This window comes from Epinephelus moara, chromosome 8 (assembly GCF_006386435.1).
Source record: "Epinephelus moara isolate mb chromosome 8, YSFRI_EMoa_1.0, whole genome shotgun sequence".
NCBI classification, from domain to species: Eukaryota; Metazoa; Chordata; class Actinopteri; order Perciformes; family Serranidae; genus Epinephelus; species Epinephelus moara.
In genome coordinates this window covers 4,917,382-4,936,549 of record NC_065513.1, presented here as the reverse complement: position 1 = coordinate 4,936,549, position 19,168 = coordinate 4,917,382, and the positions used below count along the sequence as shown (strand labels likewise).

General features: G+C 40.2%; 2 protein-coding genes across 3 annotated transcripts in view; one reads left to right on the top strand and one right to left on the bottom strand.

Annotated features, from left to right (window-relative positions):
• dph7 (diphthamide biosynthesis 7) overlaps window positions 1-1,116 on the bottom strand; it is a 29,138-nt gene extending 28,022 nt beyond the window's left edge. The window contains exon 1 of one of the 2 annotated variants that reach the window (XM_050050362.1): window positions 616-1,116. The gene's annotated coding sequence lies outside the window, so the exon portion shown is untranslated. The remainder of the gene's footprint in view (window positions 1-615) is intronic. The other variant, XM_050050364.1, reaches the window with a different exon arrangement.
• Window positions 1-19,168, top strand: part of sh3glb2a (SH3-domain GRB2-like endophilin B2a) — a 56,405-nt gene that overhangs the window by 11,884 nt on the left and 25,353 nt on the right. The window contains exons 4-5 of the mRNA XM_050050370.1: window positions 4,699-4,832; window positions 12,352-12,444. Coding sequence (XP_049906327.1) covers window positions 4,699-4,832; window positions 12,352-12,444 — 227 coding nt within the window. The remainder of the gene's footprint in view (window positions 1-4,698; window positions 4,833-12,351; window positions 12,445-19,168) is intronic.

The window sequence follows — 19,168 nt, the reverse complement described above, 5'->3', positions numbered from 1 at the left end:
TGATGGGATGACAGCACAATGATGTGTGTGGTCCTGCGCTTTCATGTGATATGTGTGGCATTTCTGTGCGAGCCTGCGTTCGCGAGTAATTCATCCAAGAGTAATGTGTGTGCAAAGCTGTATGAAAGCTCTGTTATACATCATTTTATTGTAATTTTTCGCTGTCAAAACATTGGATTACCGACAAGTGATTGGCCTTGTCGGTAAACTACAATTCTGCTGTTTCCGCTGATATGCGTGGCTTCTCGCTATGACGCACAGTCGCGGAGAAAATCCACAGAGAAGAACGGGTGTGAATTTGGATGCACTATGTCGTTCGGGCCCATAGTCTAAACTTCTCAGTAGCAACATTTTATTGAGAACATTTAGGAACAGTGCTGCACGTTAACTTTTGTCTGCACATTGTTTTTGTCGCCATTGTTGCTGAGTCTGAGGTGCGAGTCATGCGCTCTCGCTCTGCCTCCACCTCAGGTACCGAAATTTGGCACCGTTTCATTTTAAGTGAATCGGTACTCGGTAGTACCGACGTGAATCGGTACCAAGTACAAAAAGTACCTTGTTTCGGGACCCAACCCTAATCATCGGGTAAAAGTTCTGTGAAAGCACTGGACTCACCAACAGTCAGCCACGTCTCAGTCACACAGAGAAAATCCAATCCTCGGGAAGTCAGGAAATCCTTAAGGATAAACGTTTTGTTCGCTAGCGATCTAGCATTTACCAGCCCAATCCTGGCAGGAGCCGGCGGGACCACGGCGTTAGCTGTCCGGGGAGCCACACACAGAGGCCGCAGGTTGCGCAGATTCACCCCGCGCCAGCGGGGACAAGGAGAGCAGGGGCCGCGGGGCTGGAACACCTCCGACCGACGACAGGTACCAGCCAGGCGTCGACAGGGTCCAGCGAGAGGCATCGCTCCATACTCAGTCCAAGAAGCCGTGGAAGTGCTTGCGAAACAGGCTTTCATCCTTACCAGCCGACCGCTGCGTTTAGCCCGGCGGCAGTGACGGGGATCCCCGATAGGAGCAGGGGCAAAGTTTTCCCGTCTTGTTGTTTCATTCATCCCCAAAACAAACACATGCGCGAGCCAGGTAAGCGTCTTTACCATACCATACCATACCATACCATACCATACGACAATACGCGCTAGAGCTCATGGGAAATGTAGGCTTCATTCCGGCAAAGCACTACCGCTTTTGTCCACAGGGTCGCCAAAATCAACTCAAAATGAAAGTTCCTTGTAGGGGCTTTAAATTTATTCAGATAGGACTTCTACCTGTCTGGAATCCTGAAATCAATTGGATCGCTGCAGTCATTTTCCAGTACATTTAAAATAAACTTCAATGCTGTCAGCAACCAATGACTAATCTTAATTTAGGCTTTGATCGGTTAAATAATAAATGGACGGACATCATATCATATCCCAACCCTCCCTGTAAGTGTAAGTTGTTGATTCTGTGCACCTCTCTTTTTTATGCCTCTGTGCATTGTCTCTCCGTCTCTTCCTCCGTCCCATTCTTGTGAATGCCTTATCTCAAGAAAGTCCAACGGAAATATCTTAAAATTTGGCCCAAACATTTACTTTGACTCCGTGATGAGCTGATTCGATTTTGGTTGCCAAACGCCAAGGTCATTGTGACTGTGTCTGTCACATTCTTGGAAAAGTGATAGCTCCAAAACACATTGAGGCAATATCTCATCAATGATATTTCAATGGAATAAATGACTTATTGACTTATTCATACTTCAAAAACAGCATCAATAAGTGATTAACATAGGGGGGGATCAAAATAAAATAAATAAATAAAATAAAAATCAAACAGCCACCCTCCTCTGATAAGTTAAGGACAGTCCCTTCAGTGCGGTGAGGTTTGTGGACCGTTACCTGCCACAAAGAGAGAAATGTGAACGGCTCGTTTCTCCTCTGACACGTCACATACCTGTGTGCCGCCATGGCTCGACTGTTCAGGTACTTCTGAGCAGTCATGACACCAACGAAAAGGAAATTATTGGACCTGGAGCCAGGCTTCTCGGTCACCGGTAAACCGCATTATCTTGCAGTGGCCACAGTGCTCTGCCGTATTCCTGTCTTTGACCCCCGTTCAACCCACAACCGGCAGGATTCGCCTTTCATTTCTGCTGCTGGTTGAAGTCTGTACTCACACAGCGTGCTCCTGAATGATTTCTTTTGCACAAAACTATTTTTAGTCACAAATACGAGTAAAATGCTCGCACCTTAGAGCTCTGTGGAAAACAAATTACTGTAGCATATACAAACAAATCTAGCCTACAAGTAAAAAAAAAAAAATAATAACTTTCACTGCTCAAAGATAAATAGCTCAGCTAATTCTGGAAAACAAACCACTGCAGCAGCATATTGAGTGCCAGGTGGCCGGCGCATTATTGGACGGCGCATGGACACTCACCCTCTTGCGATTGGACTTTGAACTTATACCACAGTAGTGGTACTGTGAGGTACTGTAGTACTACGGTACTCCAACATTATGGTATCATACGTACCGTGGTGTTTAAGTACCGCGGTCTACCATTGGTACCAGTATACCGTGCAACACTAGGACTTACCGATGAACTGAATAGATTTTGGGGAGAAGGCCTTGAGGGAATGGCCTCATATGTGGCACAAATGTCCAACTGGACTCAAGGATGGACTATTCATTGGTCAAAGGTCAAGGTTGCTGTGACCTCACAAAACATGTTTTTGGCCATTACTTAAGAATTCATACTCTAATTATGACAACATTTTACACAAATGTCTAATACAATAAAATGATGAAGTGATGACATTACATTAAAGGTCAAAGGTCAGCTTCTCTTAGACATCATAATGTACTGCAAACCAAAATAAACAAACAAGCAAACAAAACATTTCTGGCCATTGCTCAATGGCAAAACTCGGGAATAGAAGGGGAGACAGATACTATATTGGTGACTCTAATCTTGGGTGTCCACCTTGACTGTTAACTGTGCTGATTGTATAGATATTTTGTGTTGCCAGACAAAAGATGTGTGAGAAGCATCCATATTTAAGAATTTTTAACTTTTTTTTCAGCAGCATCCATATTTGAAGCACTGACAACTGTCATGGCTACAAATGAGTCTGGACAGAGTGGACAGACATGGATGTAAACTGTAAATGGTCCCTGTGGTTGAAATGCAATGAGTTCCTTAAAAGGTTTCTAGTCCCTGGGGAAAGTTCCGGTAGTGAAAAGGGGCTTATTACTCATACAGTGTAGATTACATAGTCCCTGTCTTTTTCCCTAAACACTTTTGGATGAGTATTTATAAGATAGGAATTGGCAAAAGCCCGTTTTTGTCTCCACCAGACACAGTGTCAAATAAATGACTCCTTCTTGATCTTATTAGAAAAAGTATGATTGAAAAAAAAGTGATAAGGTATGGCTACAGAAAAGGAAACTTTAACTCAAATGTTACATTTTTTTTGAGAAACAAATGCATATCTGCTGAGGTCTTTATGCTACACAAAAAACAACAACAGTAGTGCATTTCTGTTATGTTTGAACTCAGGTTTTATAAGCGTAGACTATCGTATCTACAACAAAACTGTACCTGGGAAGAGAGTGGAATTTGAAATGAAGACTCTGTGGTTAATGGATGACTAGTCCATACCCATTGGTAGCTTTGTCACCTTCTACCTATGCCAATTCTCAATGCCTATGTGCAGTTTCTCATAGATTGACCACGTCAGTGAGTAGAAAAATGTGGGACTGACAGAACAACTGACTGACATAATGACACACTGACAGTTTCCGTGATTATGTACAGCATACCATGCCATGACTTAGTCATACCAAAGCATACCATGCCATGACTTAGTCATACCAAAAATTAGAAAAACCACAACATTCGGCCACAGGGGGAACCACAGCGATCGGTCGCATTTTAGCCATTTTTAAGCATTTTTTCTGTTGTTATAGCGCCACCCAGTTGCCAATTAGAGTTAAATTTCTCCAGTCACCTTGAGGCGTCCTGTTCTACATATCTACCAAGTTTAGTAAAAATCGATATGGCGGTTAGGCCTAGATAGGAAATTAGCTCTCTAGCACCCCCATTTTGTTTGATTGGGTCAATGATGGAGGGGTCCCCTCAGATTATGTGTGGTCATATGCCTACAAAGTTGCGTGGTGATCAGTGAAACCATTGAGATGTTATACACCTTTATGTGATAGTCATTGCCTTATAGAAGCTCAGTTTTATTAAGTTTTCCAGCTTTAGATATTGGTCCCTAGATTATGTTCACCGAGTTTCATGTAGATCGGTCAAACTTCCTCGGAAGAGGAGTGTTTTTCAAAAAATTCAAAATGGCGGAAAATCTATATAACCGGAAGTTATGGGTTCTTGTGGCAAATTTGTTCCTCATGAGGAGAGGCATCTCTGTGCAAAGTTTCATGTCTCTACTGCATACAGAGCATGAGATATGCCCATTCAAAATTTGCAATTTCAGTCGGTTGCTATAGCGCCCCCTTTGGCCAACTGATGTAACTTTGCTTGATTCGCATCCTCCCATGACCCTCTACCACTGTGCCAAATTTCACATGGATTGACCAAGTCAGTGAGGAGAAAAACATGGAACAGACATAGACACAGACACACACACAGGCACACACACAGGCACATACACAGACAGTTTTCATCATTATATAGTAAGATATCTGTTTGTTGCAGGGAGCACTTTAATTGAAGTCGGGGAATGTGAGAGAAGAATAGGAACAGCAGAGAGGGAGTTCCTCCAGACGTCCGCCATCAGCTTTCTTACCCCCCTCAGGAACTTTCTGGAAGGAGACTGGAGGACAATTTCGGTGAGTCTGAAACACTAGACACCACTCTTATCTGTCAAGTGGCCATTCACTATAATCATTCTATTGTTTTCTAGGAGTGAAATATTGAGGGAGAAAGAGTTTCTCATTCTTGTACACATAAAGAGAGAGAGAGACAAAAGAATTTTTAAAAGATAAAGAAACACATACATATATACTTAGACAATGTGAGACTACAGATCACACTGAAATGCACATGCACATTTATACAAAGTCTGGTCTGAGGGTTGACATGTAAATAATGATGTCTAGCTCTCAGCAAATGTATCGTTCTGGGTTCTCAACATTAAGTAAATTGTACACTAGGTCAATCCATTCATCAGTTCTAGCTATTTGTTTTAGCGTTTTCTTAGTAATGTATTTCTTACAAGCCACCAATAGTATTCTCAACAAATAGTTATCCTCCTTCCTCTATTCCAGTTTAACCAAGTACATCAGCTCACTGAAGGGCAACTCCAAAATATAAGAAAGTCATTTGCATCTTTGTTCCCACAAGATAATAATGATATTAATGATACTATTACAGGATCACTTGTAGTAATGATGCTTACAGTGATCAAGCTATTATGTGAAACACAAAGCTTGGGAAAGAATCGTTGCTATATAAATTATGTTTAAATAATTTGCTTATAGTAATTGAGTTGTCTGCTCATAGTGTTAATTTTTGGTCCTTTTTTTTGTGACAACATATGAAAAAACATTTAAACTAAGATAATTCTATTTTTATTTTGTTTATACTTAACTCCTATGATCCTTTGCCTCGCAGTAACCCGCCTGCTTCCGTCTGGCTACCTGAGGCTGCTGCTGCATGCACATTGAAATCATGACATGAAAAAGAAAGTATTTTTCTCTCAATGTAAAAAGGTAGTTACCTCGAAGCTTATGGCTGCTCGTGATGGAGACAGAAAGCAAATGCACACAGGGAAAGCTCCTGTGGTTGAAGCCGTCCTCATCAGGAAGATTGACGCATACTGCCAATGTAATGAAACAGCTTTACTTAACCTTGAATTAATCAATAAAAATCAGTAAATAGTGAAGCCATTTATTCCTTTTTTTATTAATGTAATAAATATAGATAAAATATAAAAAATGTTGTAATAATCATTTGCTCATAGTGATGATCAGTTTGACCTAGATAGATTTGATGATCCCTATAAGCAGTTTTGACTGTACATATTTTTAGGCTGGGTTAGAGAAATTAAGAATAACATTCTTTCAGCTAAATTCTCTTTTAAGTGGAGAGCTTGTTGTTTTCCACTGTTGTCTAGATATGTCCTCTCACTTCTCTTGTGTGAATTTCAGATTAGCCTCTGTTTCCCCATTTTAACGTTGAATTCCCTTTTTTCATTTTTTCAAGGTTCATCCTCATATATATATATATATATATATATATATATATATATATACACACACACATATACACACACATATACATATATGTGTATGCAAACTCAATTTGTCCTTAGGCTCCTGGTAACTCCCCCTTGACTTAAGAGAGAATAATATGCTACGAGCCCCTGCAGGTCCAGTCTTTTAAATCTTCTGGCATGCTTACTACATATAAATATATAATCCTGGATCATATGCAAACCACCTGAAAATTTCAGCTGACGTTAAATTCATAACCTGAGTAAGAACTGCCTTGAAGTCTGTTTAAATGATATCAGCACTAGGAGAGATTGTGATGGGCTATCTAAACATCCAGGACTGGAAATTAGCACAAGCCACCAGTCAAATGCTGGTAAAATATGAAAATGGCGTATCTATTGAGTGGCTGGTAGATTTTGCCATAGTGGCAGGTGGACAAAAAAGTTAATTTTGTAACCTGTACATGTTTATCCACACAGGTACATTATCAGCAAATAAAGCAAGTTTACTTAATTGAATTGTTTTGCCTTATTACTTGTGCCATTTCCAAAACCGCGGCCACAGGTTGTTATTTTACCAGTAGCAGTTATGTGCAGACCTCATATGTATGTGTATGTATTTATTTTAGATCCCAACCAATATATTGGTTTGGCCGATATATGGGTTCTGCCAATATTTTTCGGCCATTATTTGACTTCTTTTTGTGTGACAACATGGGGATCAGCAGTTATGCAGCCAATGTGTCCTATGTTATATCTATATCTATATATATATATATATATATATATATATATATATATATATAAGTATATTAAACAAACAAGCAAAACAAATAGTCTTTATTCTGTACTTCTTTGTTGGAGCAGTGTAATTGCTATTTACTAGAATTATCCATTAGAGGGAGCTCTTGTCACTTGTTCCTCATCCAATATTCTCCACAGCAAGACTTGTCTGCACAGATTTGATTACAGCAGTAAAGGTACTGCATATGTGCACTTCCACACAGATATTTTTTCTCAATACTCAATAATAAACTTGTAAACATTTTGAATTAGGGTGGCACGGTGTGGTGGTTAGCGCTGTCGCCTCACAGCAAGGGGGTTCCCGGTTCGATCCCGGGTGTGGGAGCCCTTCTGTGCGGAGTTTGCATGTTCTCCCTGTGTCAGCGTGGGTTCTCTCCGGGTACTCTGGCTTCCTCCCACAGTCCAAAGACATGCTGATTGGGGATTAAGTTAACTGATAACTCTAAATTGTCCATAGGTGTGAATGTGAGTGTGAATGGTTGTCTGTCTCTATGTGTCAGCCCTGCAATAGTCTGGCGACCTGTCCAGGGTGTACCCTGCCTCTTGCCCAATGTCAGCTGGGATAGGCTCCAGCCCCTGTACTGTACAGATTCACCAGGTCCTTTAGCCTGAACACTGATGAAACATGAGGATTGTCCATGCACACTTCCTCAATATAGGAGACAAGCAAATGTAATGCCATGGTTAACATTGTCTACGTTAGATTCTTCTTCTTTCTTGTCCCTCACTCAGAGTGTGTACAGAGAGATAAGACACTGAGTGTGGTACTTGGCCTCTTGGGCAATGGGGTCTCTAGCACTGAGTTTGGCTAGGAAGGGTTTGTCCTGTAATTTGAGTAGGGATGCACCGAAATGAAAATTTGTGGCTGAAGCCGAAGCCGAATAATATTAAACGCTTGGCCGAATACCGAGTACCAAATACCGAATATCGTTTAGTTTTTCATTAGTTTTTGCAGATGAACCCCCTCCAGATTAGTGTTGTCATGGTACCAAAATTGGATCCCACTGTACGATACCAATGAAAATATCATGGTTCTGAGTAGTATCACGATACTACTCATCACTTTTCTATAATACATCACTGATATTTCAATGGAATAAATTACTTATTGACTTATTCATACTTCAAAAACAGCATCAATGAGTGATGAACATAGGGGGGATCAAAATAAAATAAATAAATAAAATAAGAATCAACCAGCCACCCTCCTCCCCTTCATAAGTAAAGAACAGTCCCTAAAGTGCAGTGAGGTTTGTGTGCTGTGAACGGCTCGTTTCTCCTCTGACACGTCACATACCTGTGTTCTGCCGGCTTGGCTGTTCAGGTACTTCTGGGCAGTCCACACGCCAAGAAGAGGATATTATTGGAGCCGACTTCTCCATCGCCGGTAAGCCGATGGCCGCCGTATTTGACAGGAATACATTAACGTTACTGTCTGTGTCTGTGACCCCCGTTCAACCCACAATCGGTGGGATTCGCCTTTCGTTTCTTCTGGTGGTTGAAATCTGTAGGCTGCTCGCACAGCGTGGTGAATGATTTAAGCCTATTTTGCTCGCTCAAAACTATTTTTAGTTGCAAATGCGAGTGCGGTGACAGACGGATCACCACACTGCCGACAATTTTACTCCGCCTGTCACGGCACGCTGTTTGATTGCGTTATCAAAACACGCCGCTATTATTCGGCCTTGCTTTTAACTTATGCCACCGAATACCGAATGTGTGTTTTTTTGCAATATTCGGCCGAATATATTCGGTTACCGAATATTCGGTGCATCCCTAAATTTGAGGGAACACTGCCTCACACAAATGTCAAGTTGGAATGTTGATGCATTATGCAAATCATCTCCTGGTTTGCTACAGAAGAAGCACACCTGTGATGAATGATGTTTCTGAGTCATCTTATGTGGGGCATTTTCCTCTTTCCAGCCCTCTGAAGTTTTGTTTTGTTGTAATGCAGTCTGCAGGAGTCGTGCCATTTGGTTTTGTGAAGCTGGAATTATGCCTCGATGCCCTGACCCTCATCCAGTTGTGACAGTTTTAGTGTTTTTGGCAGGCAGCCGATCTTGTCGAATGCTACAAGATGCCCAGCCATGGTCTTGTATCCTGCACCATCTGTGCCACATGCTGAATTAGATGGACATTTCAGCATCTCATCTGTGTTGTCTTGACACAGAACACATTTGTTCCAGTTTGTGGCCAGGCGCTGTGTGTCTGATGTTTCTGGCTCATTAGGATTTACCACCTTGAAAAGTTTTGCCATTGTCTCAGCTGAAAGCATACAAATAGGTGTTAGCCAACAGATTACTGATGTTTTGACCAATATTTTGTCAAAAAGAGCAACATTTTCACTGCTGCTTCATAAAGGCTTGCTAGCCAGCTAACTTGCTAAAGTTAGCCAAATATGTTAGCTCACTAGCTCAATTGGTAATAAGGATTTATAAACATGTTGGTCGAATAACCACATTTAATTCAAAATGTTCACATGTTTATTATTGAGTATTGAGAAAAAATATCTGTGTGGAACTGCACATATACCGTACTTTTACTGCTGTAATCAATTCTGTGCAGATAAGTCTTGCTGTGGAGAATATTGGATGAGGAACAAGTGACAAGAGCTCCCTCTAATGGATAATTCTAGTAAATAGCAATTACACTGCTCCAACAAATAAGTACAGGATAAATAAAGAATCTGTTTGTTTGTTTTGTTTGTTTGTTTGTATAATATACTTAATAATGTAAGCTGCATAACTGCTGATCCCGATGTTGTCACACAAAAAGAAGTCAAATAATGGCAGATATATTGGCCAAACCGATATATCGGCCAAACCAATATATTGGTTGGGCTCTAAAATAGATACATACACAAACATATGAGGTCTGCACACAACTGTTTCTGTAATTCAGAAAAATATGTGTAACTCTGCTTATATTTGGTTTTAGTATTAATTAGTTCCCTGACTGCCAGATGCATGTAGTTGAGTAGTTTCTAGCATGTTGTAAATACTACCACTGCATTCCTGATCCTTCAAAATGTAGGATTAGCCCCCAGAATGAAGATCCTAGGTGGTTTAGAAACTAAGCTACTGGTAAAATAACAAATTTGCGCCATGGGACAACTATGCCATGGCCCTATTGCCAAAAATCTTCCTTAGCGCATGCTCTAACAGGGTGCCAAAACTCATGTTTTTATCATCAAAAGCACAATTCCTTCAGATATTTCACACATCTGCTGGACTAATATTTTAATTTAGTAAATTGATTCACACTGAAAATTCTTTTCTTTCTTTTTTTTTTGTACTTTATTCACAATCCCCATTAGTTGTTATCACACTAATGACTACTCTTCCTGGGGTCCACACAAAACACAAACAACAAGATAAAACATTACATTATCACATCATAGATGATTTACAACATTAACAAAAACAAGAGACAGCAGTATTTATCTCACATTCACAGTGTCACCACATCAGTAGATCATTGAGGCAAACCAACAGAGCCCATGAACTAGGGCCAATGCAATAGATAAATACTTTTAACCTTCACAAACATTAAATCATATGTTGGTAAAACAGATTTCTTTTTTGATAATTACTATTGTTTCTTTTTAAAAGTAATTGTACTGGTAACCTGGGTTAAGTATAGTGGTTTGTGGTAGTTTATTCCAATTTGATGAAGAAGACCAAGACGGGCAGCTCTGTTTGGACAAAGTGAATTTTGTTAAGCTTGTTTTGACTAGACCAGATTGCTGGACAATAATCCAGGTGTGATAAAACTAAAGCTCGTACTATTGTTTAATTGTCATCTCTGTTTAAAAAAAAATGAGCACACTTTCTGATCACTGAAATGCCTCTGCAACCATGTTATTAATGTGAGCTGACCATGACAGTGTTCTCTCTAGTGTGACCCCCCAGAATTTGGCCTCTTTAACCTGCTCAATAGCCACCCCACACAAAGAGATGCACAGCTCTTGACCTGTCCTCAAAGCATGCTTGGAGCCAAATATCAGACCCTTTGTTTTTGAGATGTTCAAATTGTTTTCAGAAATCCATTCAGAAACCTGCATCAATTCTTCTTGCATTGTTATGTTAACCTCCTTGGCAGTTTTTGCAGATACATACATTGTTGTGTCATCCACATACATAGTCATACATGTCACAGCCTGCATTCTGCTCACCTGCTCTCCCTGCGTTTTTGGGCACACAGCTGCTTCTCATCAGCACTCCCTGCATATAAGTAGCTGCTGCCTTTCCCTCAATGTCAGATTGTTCTTTGACTTCATGCAAGACTTTCCAGCACTCCTTACCTGCCTGATCTCCCGTTGCCGACCCTGCCTGCCTCTGACCTGTCTACGTCATCTGTTTCCTGGTAAACTCACCAGCCTTCTGTCCCCGTCCACGAGTTCTGCCTCAGCGTCTGTGGTTTTTGTCTGCCTGTGGCTGTGTGGTGTTTTTCTGCCACGATGTTTCACTGTGAGTGTTCCCTCCTGCTTGTCAGTTGCCTGCTGTGAGACACCACACGCTCCCTTGTGTGTGTGTCTGCTGCTCATCCCTTGTCAGCTCTGTTACTTTGCTCGACTGCTCTTCTGGTTCTGGACCCCTCCCCTTCTCATCCACGCCATCAGTAAGTGTTACCTCGGCCTGCTAGCCAACTGAACTGTTCGGGTCTGAGGACTCACGTCTTCGTTCTCACTCCCCTTTCCAAGTTCAGCCCAGTCCATTCCCTGGTCCCTGACCCCAGAGACTGTGTGTGGGCTCTGAGCCCGAAGAATGAACAGTTAATAAATGGAATAAAGGAGAGGTCCTAGGCAGCTGCCCTGGGGAATTCCACATTATAGTGATTTAATGTCTGAAGGGACACCATAGAAAATATACTGTTGTCTACTGAATTAATAACTTTTCATCCAATTTACAGCTGAAATTTTGAATCCATATGCAGATAGTTTCAGAACTAGATCATGGTCTGTAAGATCAAAAGCTGCACTAAAGTCAAATGTACAATACCCACTATTAATTTTATGTCAATTTGTTGTACTTTGAATATAAATAAAGTGCCAGAGTGCATAAAAAGCATCAAATTAGAGCTTGTATATGAAAAAATAAAGTTCCAGGGGAGGATTCCCTGGATCCCCAACAGAGGTCTGGGCAAATTATTTCTATATAGTTATAAATGTTTGTTTATCACTTGGCCCCTGGTCTCCTGTCATTTTACCAAAATGCAAGCGAGTGGAGTATCCTTGTTCTACACATTTTTGACTGTTTACTTGCACCATGCTGGCTGGTTCTTCACAGCTCAGCTGTTCCCTGTTTGTGTTATTATGTTTACCTTAGAAAGAACGACGCCTTCTGGAGAATCTCCGCTTGGACCTGGATTCCTGTAAAACGCGTCTGAAGAAGGCCAAGGTGGCTGAGGCTAAGGCTGCGGTGAGTCCTTTGGTACCTCCTAACCCACAGCCCTATTCCCCCACCCATAATGTAATAAAACCTTTGATGGTGCTGGCATTAACCACGACTAACTGTCTGTGTATTTATAACTTTTGCAGTGCGATGGTGAAGTGAGTATTACAAAATTTTTTAAAGACTTTAAGTATGATGCACATGTTTGGTTGTTTTTTTCTGTCTCACTTGCTTTGAGTACATTTTTGTGCCATTCGGTTATAGGTGGCAAGAAACTATAAATCATTGGTTAAACAAAAGCAAAGCAAGAGACTTAAAAAAACAAGTTTGACCTGAAGTTGACTTTCTGTAGAGAAACGTGGCATATTAAACAGTATCATGCGATATTAACACCAGCCATTGACCATATTTGACTGTGGCTGGTGAGACTGTTTATTCTACCAGCCACCACAGTACAGTAGCAAATAGCAACTGTGAGAACAAGTCAGAAGGGGTCTGATGGTTCCTTTAACTCTTGCATCACAACCAGGTTAATGTCTTGGCAAAAAACAAAAAAGAAAGTTGACTGTATCTAAAATATGTCTGGATGAACTCTTTGCAGGAGGGATCATTGCAATATTATTTTCTCAGGTGTTTTATCACTGTCTAACAGTTCATTTATTCATGAAGGTATTCATGAAATACAATTTAAATGTCTTTTTAATATTGACTTTAAGCCAATATGTGACCAGCCATGGAAAAACCAGGAACAAGTCTCCCGAGAGGCATTTTGAGTTATTTACAGATTCTGAAAGTGTAGTTTCTAAGCTTTCCAACGATGTCTAACACATGGAAATCTGAAAATATTTGAAGAAGTTGTGGCCATTTGAATGCAGGCACTCCTCAAACTACTACGAATTTTGAATTCTCAGGTGCCAGGTAACACAATGCTGCTCATTTGCATCTCATGTAGATAAGCCCTACCCCCTACTGGTCTAGCTCTCAGTGACATCTGGTATCTGTTAGCCTGCAGGGCAGAAACTATTGTAGTAGTTTGAACAATGTAGTTAATGTTGATGTAGTGTTATTTTCCTTAAGCACTTTAGTGGACTGATCAGAATCAGAATGTACTTTATTGAAATGGAAATGCTTTTGTTACAAAAAGCCCCTGAATAAAGCTGATCATTGGGGGTGTACTATTCTGTATACAAACATGTGTTTTGTGTTCCTCTGTGTGTGCGTACGTACATTTAATCCACAGTAAATGCCCTAAAACTCAAAAATACACGATCAGCCATTCGGTCAAAGTACACACATTAAACAGGTAGAATTTTAAACGTAGGTCTTGGATCAGGGTGGTTTGGATCCAGTAGAAAGTGGGACTTACCGGCGTGGGCCCAAGCACTGGGCCCATTGAGATGAATGGGTGTCCGCTGTCCACAGCTGCAGTCAGTCCGGTGTCCAGAAAAGAAGGTGTAAAAATGGGTTCTGGGGTGTTCACAGGGTCTTTCCCTCTCAGGCGGGCAGTATTGTTGTGGTCGATCCGGTTGTAGAATGGAGAAAAAACTAGTATATTGCTAAAAGTTAGCGAAACGCTAAAGTAGTTTGGTGTGGCTGTGTCGGCACCAGTCACACAGGTGTCCCAAAAAGCTTAAAATCCGCCGGTCAAACACACGAGATCAGCCATCCACCATCCGGCCAACGTACAGACTTTAAGGCAAATAAAATCTTCAGAAGTGGCAGTTCCTTATGCAGGAGCGGCTGGCTGCATAAGTAGCCATGTGGTTCAGCAGATTGGCCGAAAAAAGAACAAAAGCACGTGAATAGCCAAAGAAAGCCAGTATGCAAATTTACTGTTGTTATCGCCGCACCCCCAACTAGGATCAGAGCATTTCCTCTAAAACAACCCAAATTCAAATACAAAGTTTATGGTTTTAAGGCCACCAATACTGTTATTTGAAACATGGAGTGGCTTCTTCATGATTTCAACTTACAACATTCTGCAAAAAAACAAAAATCACTAATTTTTTTTAAAAAATCGATTTTTTTCTCTTTTTTTTTCGACTTCTGCCGGGCCGACTTGTTGCTGGGTTTCTCGTGGCGGGCCACATATTTGTTACAAGCTGAAAAGATTTACTTTCTTTTCTTTGAATGGAGATTAAAGTAATGTATCAGTATTTGACATTTGGATCATAGTAGAGCAATTATCCATTTACAGTCTCTATGACCATACTGGCATGTATGGTTTACCTGAATATTTATAAAATGTACTTCAAATAGAAATATGTTTTCTGAACAGTTTTATACAATGCTGTTGTGAGTACCAGCATAGATACTGGTGTAGATACATTTGTTGAGAAAAAAAAAAAAAAAAAAGTAAAAAAATAAATCTGGTGTACAAAACCATCTGAGTGATACTTACCAAAAGCTGAAGACCCTCTCAACACCAATTAAGAGCAAAGAGTTGAACCCACAACTGGCAGTACACCCCTACTGTTCTCAGAAAACTTACCTTAACATTTGAGTTTTTATTGTGAAAAAAATGTACAAGACAAGAAAATGCTCAGGGCCCCGTTATTCAGAAGTGATATGGTCAGATTTTGGTTCGGATCAAATCTTGAAAATTGGTTGTTCCAAAGGATTCTGAAATCAGATTAGATCATGTAATCCAGCATTGGGTTTGATTTGGATCAAACCCTCAGAATGTCAATCAAACAATCAATCAATTTTATTTATAAAGCCCAATATCAAAAATCACAATTTGCCTCACAGGGCTTTGCAGCATACGACATCCCTCTGTCCTTAGGACCCTCGCAGCCGATAAGGAAAAACACCCCAAAAAGCCCCTTTAACGGGGGAAAAAATGGTAGAAACCTCAGGAAGAGCAACTGAGGAGGGATCCCTCTTCCAGGATGGACAGATGTGCAGTAGATGCCGTACAGAATAGATCAACATAATAAATTAACAGTAATCCGTATGACACAATAAGACATAAAGAGAGACAGAGACAGAGAGAGATGCAGGACAGATGGTAATGATAATAGCTTACAACAATATTAATTAAAGTAATAATATTATAATAATAATTACGGCTATTGTGGTACAATATGTTGAAAGTATATATTAATATATGATATTATATGTATGTGACAATAATCATATGTGTATAATAACAGTAGAAGTATGACTAGTGATAACAGCAGTAGCAGGAGGCATCAGGCAGGACCACGGCAGCAGCACAACCACACACGTCACACTATCCAGGCACCGGCAGCACAACCACACACGTCACACTATCCAGGCACCGCGCACTGCGATATAAGTTAACCTGCGAGACAGTGGAGCACAAAGGCTCCGGAGAAGAAGCCGAGTTAGTGACATACAGTAGAGCCGAGTTAGTGACATGCAGTAGAGCCCAGTTAGCGAGATGCAATAACAGGTCATAAGTGTTAGCAAAGGAGAGAGAGAGAGAAGGAGAGAAGGTGCTCAGGAGGTCCCCTGGCAGACTAGGCCTAAGTCAGCCTAACTAGGGGCTGGTACAAGGCAAGCCTGAGCCGGCCCTAACTATAAGCTTTATCAAAGAGGAAAGTCTTAAGTCTAGTCTTAAATGTGGAGATGGTGTCTGCCTCCCGGACCATAACAGGAAGATGATTCCACAGGAGAGGAGCCTGATAGCTGAAGGCTCTGGCTCCTGATCTACCTTTGGAGACTTTAGGGACCACTAGTAACCCTGCATTCTCAGAGCGCAGTGTTCTGGTTCAGGCACTATGAGCTCTCTAAGATATGACGCAGCCTGACCATTTAAAGTTTTGTAAGTTAACAGTACGATTTTAAATTCAATTCTGGATTTTACAGCCAGTGCAGAGAAGCTAAAAAAGGAGAAATATGATCTCGTTTCTTAGTTCCTGTTAGTACACGTGCCGCTGCGTTCTGAATTAGCTGGAGAGTTTTTAAAGATTTACTAGAGCTACCTGATAATAGGGAGTTACAGTAATCCAGCCTAGAGGTAACAAAAGCATGGACCAATTTTTCTGCATCTTTTCGGGTCAGAATAGGCCTAATTTTCGCAATATTACGCAGATGAAAAAACGCAGTCTGTGAGGTTTGTTTTAAATGAGAATTAAAAGACAAATCTTGGTCAAATATTACTCTGAGGTTTCTTACGGTAGTGCTAGAGGCCAGAGCAATGCCATCCAGGGAAACTATATCATCAGATAGAGTCTCTGAGTTGTTTTGGGCCAAGAACAATAGCTTCAGTTTTGTCTGAATTTAACATCAGGAAATTGGTGCTCATCCAGGTTTTTATGTCTTTAAGGCATTTTTGAAGTTTAGTTAATTGATGAGTTTCTTCTGGCTTTATCGATAAATACAATTGTGTATCATCCGCATAACAATGGAAATTTACAGAGTGATTTCTAATGATGTTACCTAAGGGAAGCATATATAGAGTGAATAGGATTGGTCCGAGCACAGAACCTTGTGGAACTCCAAAACAAACTTTAGTACATAGAGATGATTCATCATTAACATGAACGAACTGAAATGATCACATAAATAAGATTTAAACCATCTTAGTGCAGAACCTTGTTCAGAACTTTTTAGGGGTGGATTCAGGGTGGATTTCAGGAACAAAATGTAATAAAAGTTTTACATTGGTCTCATATATACATGTATTTATATTGGGCACTTGATTTGTTTAACAGTTATTGTAATAAAGTACATAAAGTAGAAATTTGGCTTTTTATGAAGTCTTGCAGTACAGTAAAGTAGAATCAAATAATCCCAGAAACAGCTGTCAATATTACAGTTTCAACAAAAAAACTAAGAAAATTAACGTTACAGTCTCAAAGAACTTCATTTTGTTGTCTTTGGTGGTACTCATGACAGTCAGTGGTAATTGCAGTGTGTTTGTTGGCAGACAAACCTACATTGTGATATGTAGTAAGAGCCCTGGTTATTTGGATTTGGTAATGAAAAGTTTGTATCTGGATCACGGTGATTCAATGATGTGTTGCTTAAAAAACACTAAACTAAGATGGATGAGGTGATCCTGGACAGCAAAGTATCAGGATCATTCTGATCCAGAGAATTTTGAACAACTGGGCCCTGGAGTCCGGACAGTCCCAAGAAGACAGACAAATGCCAAAGACGTTGAATGTTTCCAGTGTGCAGCTAAACAAAGGGCCAAATTTTGGCTAAGCGCAGGATTATGTGGATAAAGACAGATTTACACTGGCTGAATGTGATGGGACATCCAACAATACTCCATTAGTTAGGGCTTTAAGAAATAGTTGGCTAGTAGAAGGATACAAATGGTTGTTGTTAAAACTATGAAGGCATTGTGGCCTGTCACCAAAATAAATTATTACTTTATTTTTTTTCTGGAAAATGAGTACAAATTTGTTAGTAAGGCCAAGAATCAGTTTTGATCATTCTTCAAATTGAGAACATGATATTGTTGTGCCAGCAGCACCGACAGAGAGATTTTGTACAAAGTCTGACTTAAGTCTGACATCCTTTTCATATTGTTTTGAACTCTGTTTGAGTTGAAAACTTTGTTTGTACTACTCAAGTACAAGCAGGTCATATGCCTGAAATAAAAGGCACTTATTAGTGATAATCCTTCCCCATTCCAGCAACAATTGTGCCTTCAAAACCCCACCTGCTTTTCATGAAGTATTTTTTTGTTTAACTGTTGAACAGAATTAAAGAAGTCTGACTACTATCAGAGCTATTTTTGTTTTTTTTTCAGATTCAGATTCAGATTCAGAATACTTTATTAATCCCCGGGGGGAAATTGTTTTTGTTCCAATGCTCCGTGCAAAGTAGAAATAGAAATACAGCATGAATGGAAACAAGAGATAAAGATGAAGATATAAATAAAATACTAAAATAGACAATGAAATAAGTAAAATAAATATTAAAGTAGACATTAAAATAAAATAAAATAAAATAAAATATTAAAGTAGACATTAGAATAAAATAGAATAAAATAGAATATTAAAGTAGACATTAACATAAATAAAATATTACAGTAGACAATAAAGTAAAATAAATAATAAAAACAGTAAAGTAGACAATCTGAAATATATACAATATACAATGAAATGGTTGTAGCATTATAAATGAAATAAGAATGAGTAATTATATTGTGTGATTTGTTTTATAAATAGCCAAATGAGTCCGATCATCAGAGGGAGGAGTTGTACAGTTTAATGGCCACAGGTAAGAATGACTTCCTGTGGCGCTCAGTGGTGCATTTAGGAGCAATCAGTCTCTGGCTGAAGGTGCTCCTCTGTTCGACCAGAGCGTTGTGGAGAGGGTGAGAGCCATGCTGAAGTATCGCCCGCACCTTTGACAGCATCCTCCTGTCTGACACTGCTGTCAAAGGGTCCAGCTCCACCTCCGCAACGTCACTGGCCTTTCTGATCAGCTTGTTGAGTCTGTTGGCGTCGGCTACTCTCAGTCTGCTGCCCCAGCACACCACAGCAAACAGAATAGCACTGGCCACCACACACTCATAAAACATCCTCAGCATAGTCCGGCAGATGTTAAAGGAGCGGAGCCTCCTCAGAAAATAGAGGCGGCTCTGTCCCTTCTTGTAAAGGACTTCAGTGTTCTTAGTCCAGTCCAGTTTATTGTCAATGAACACACCCAGATACTTTTTTCAGTATAAAGATAACAAAGTCACATACTTTTTGACTGACGACATCAGACTTTTGCAACCTGTCTGCATGTAAGCATGCGCATGATAAAGTACTGCTGACTTGCC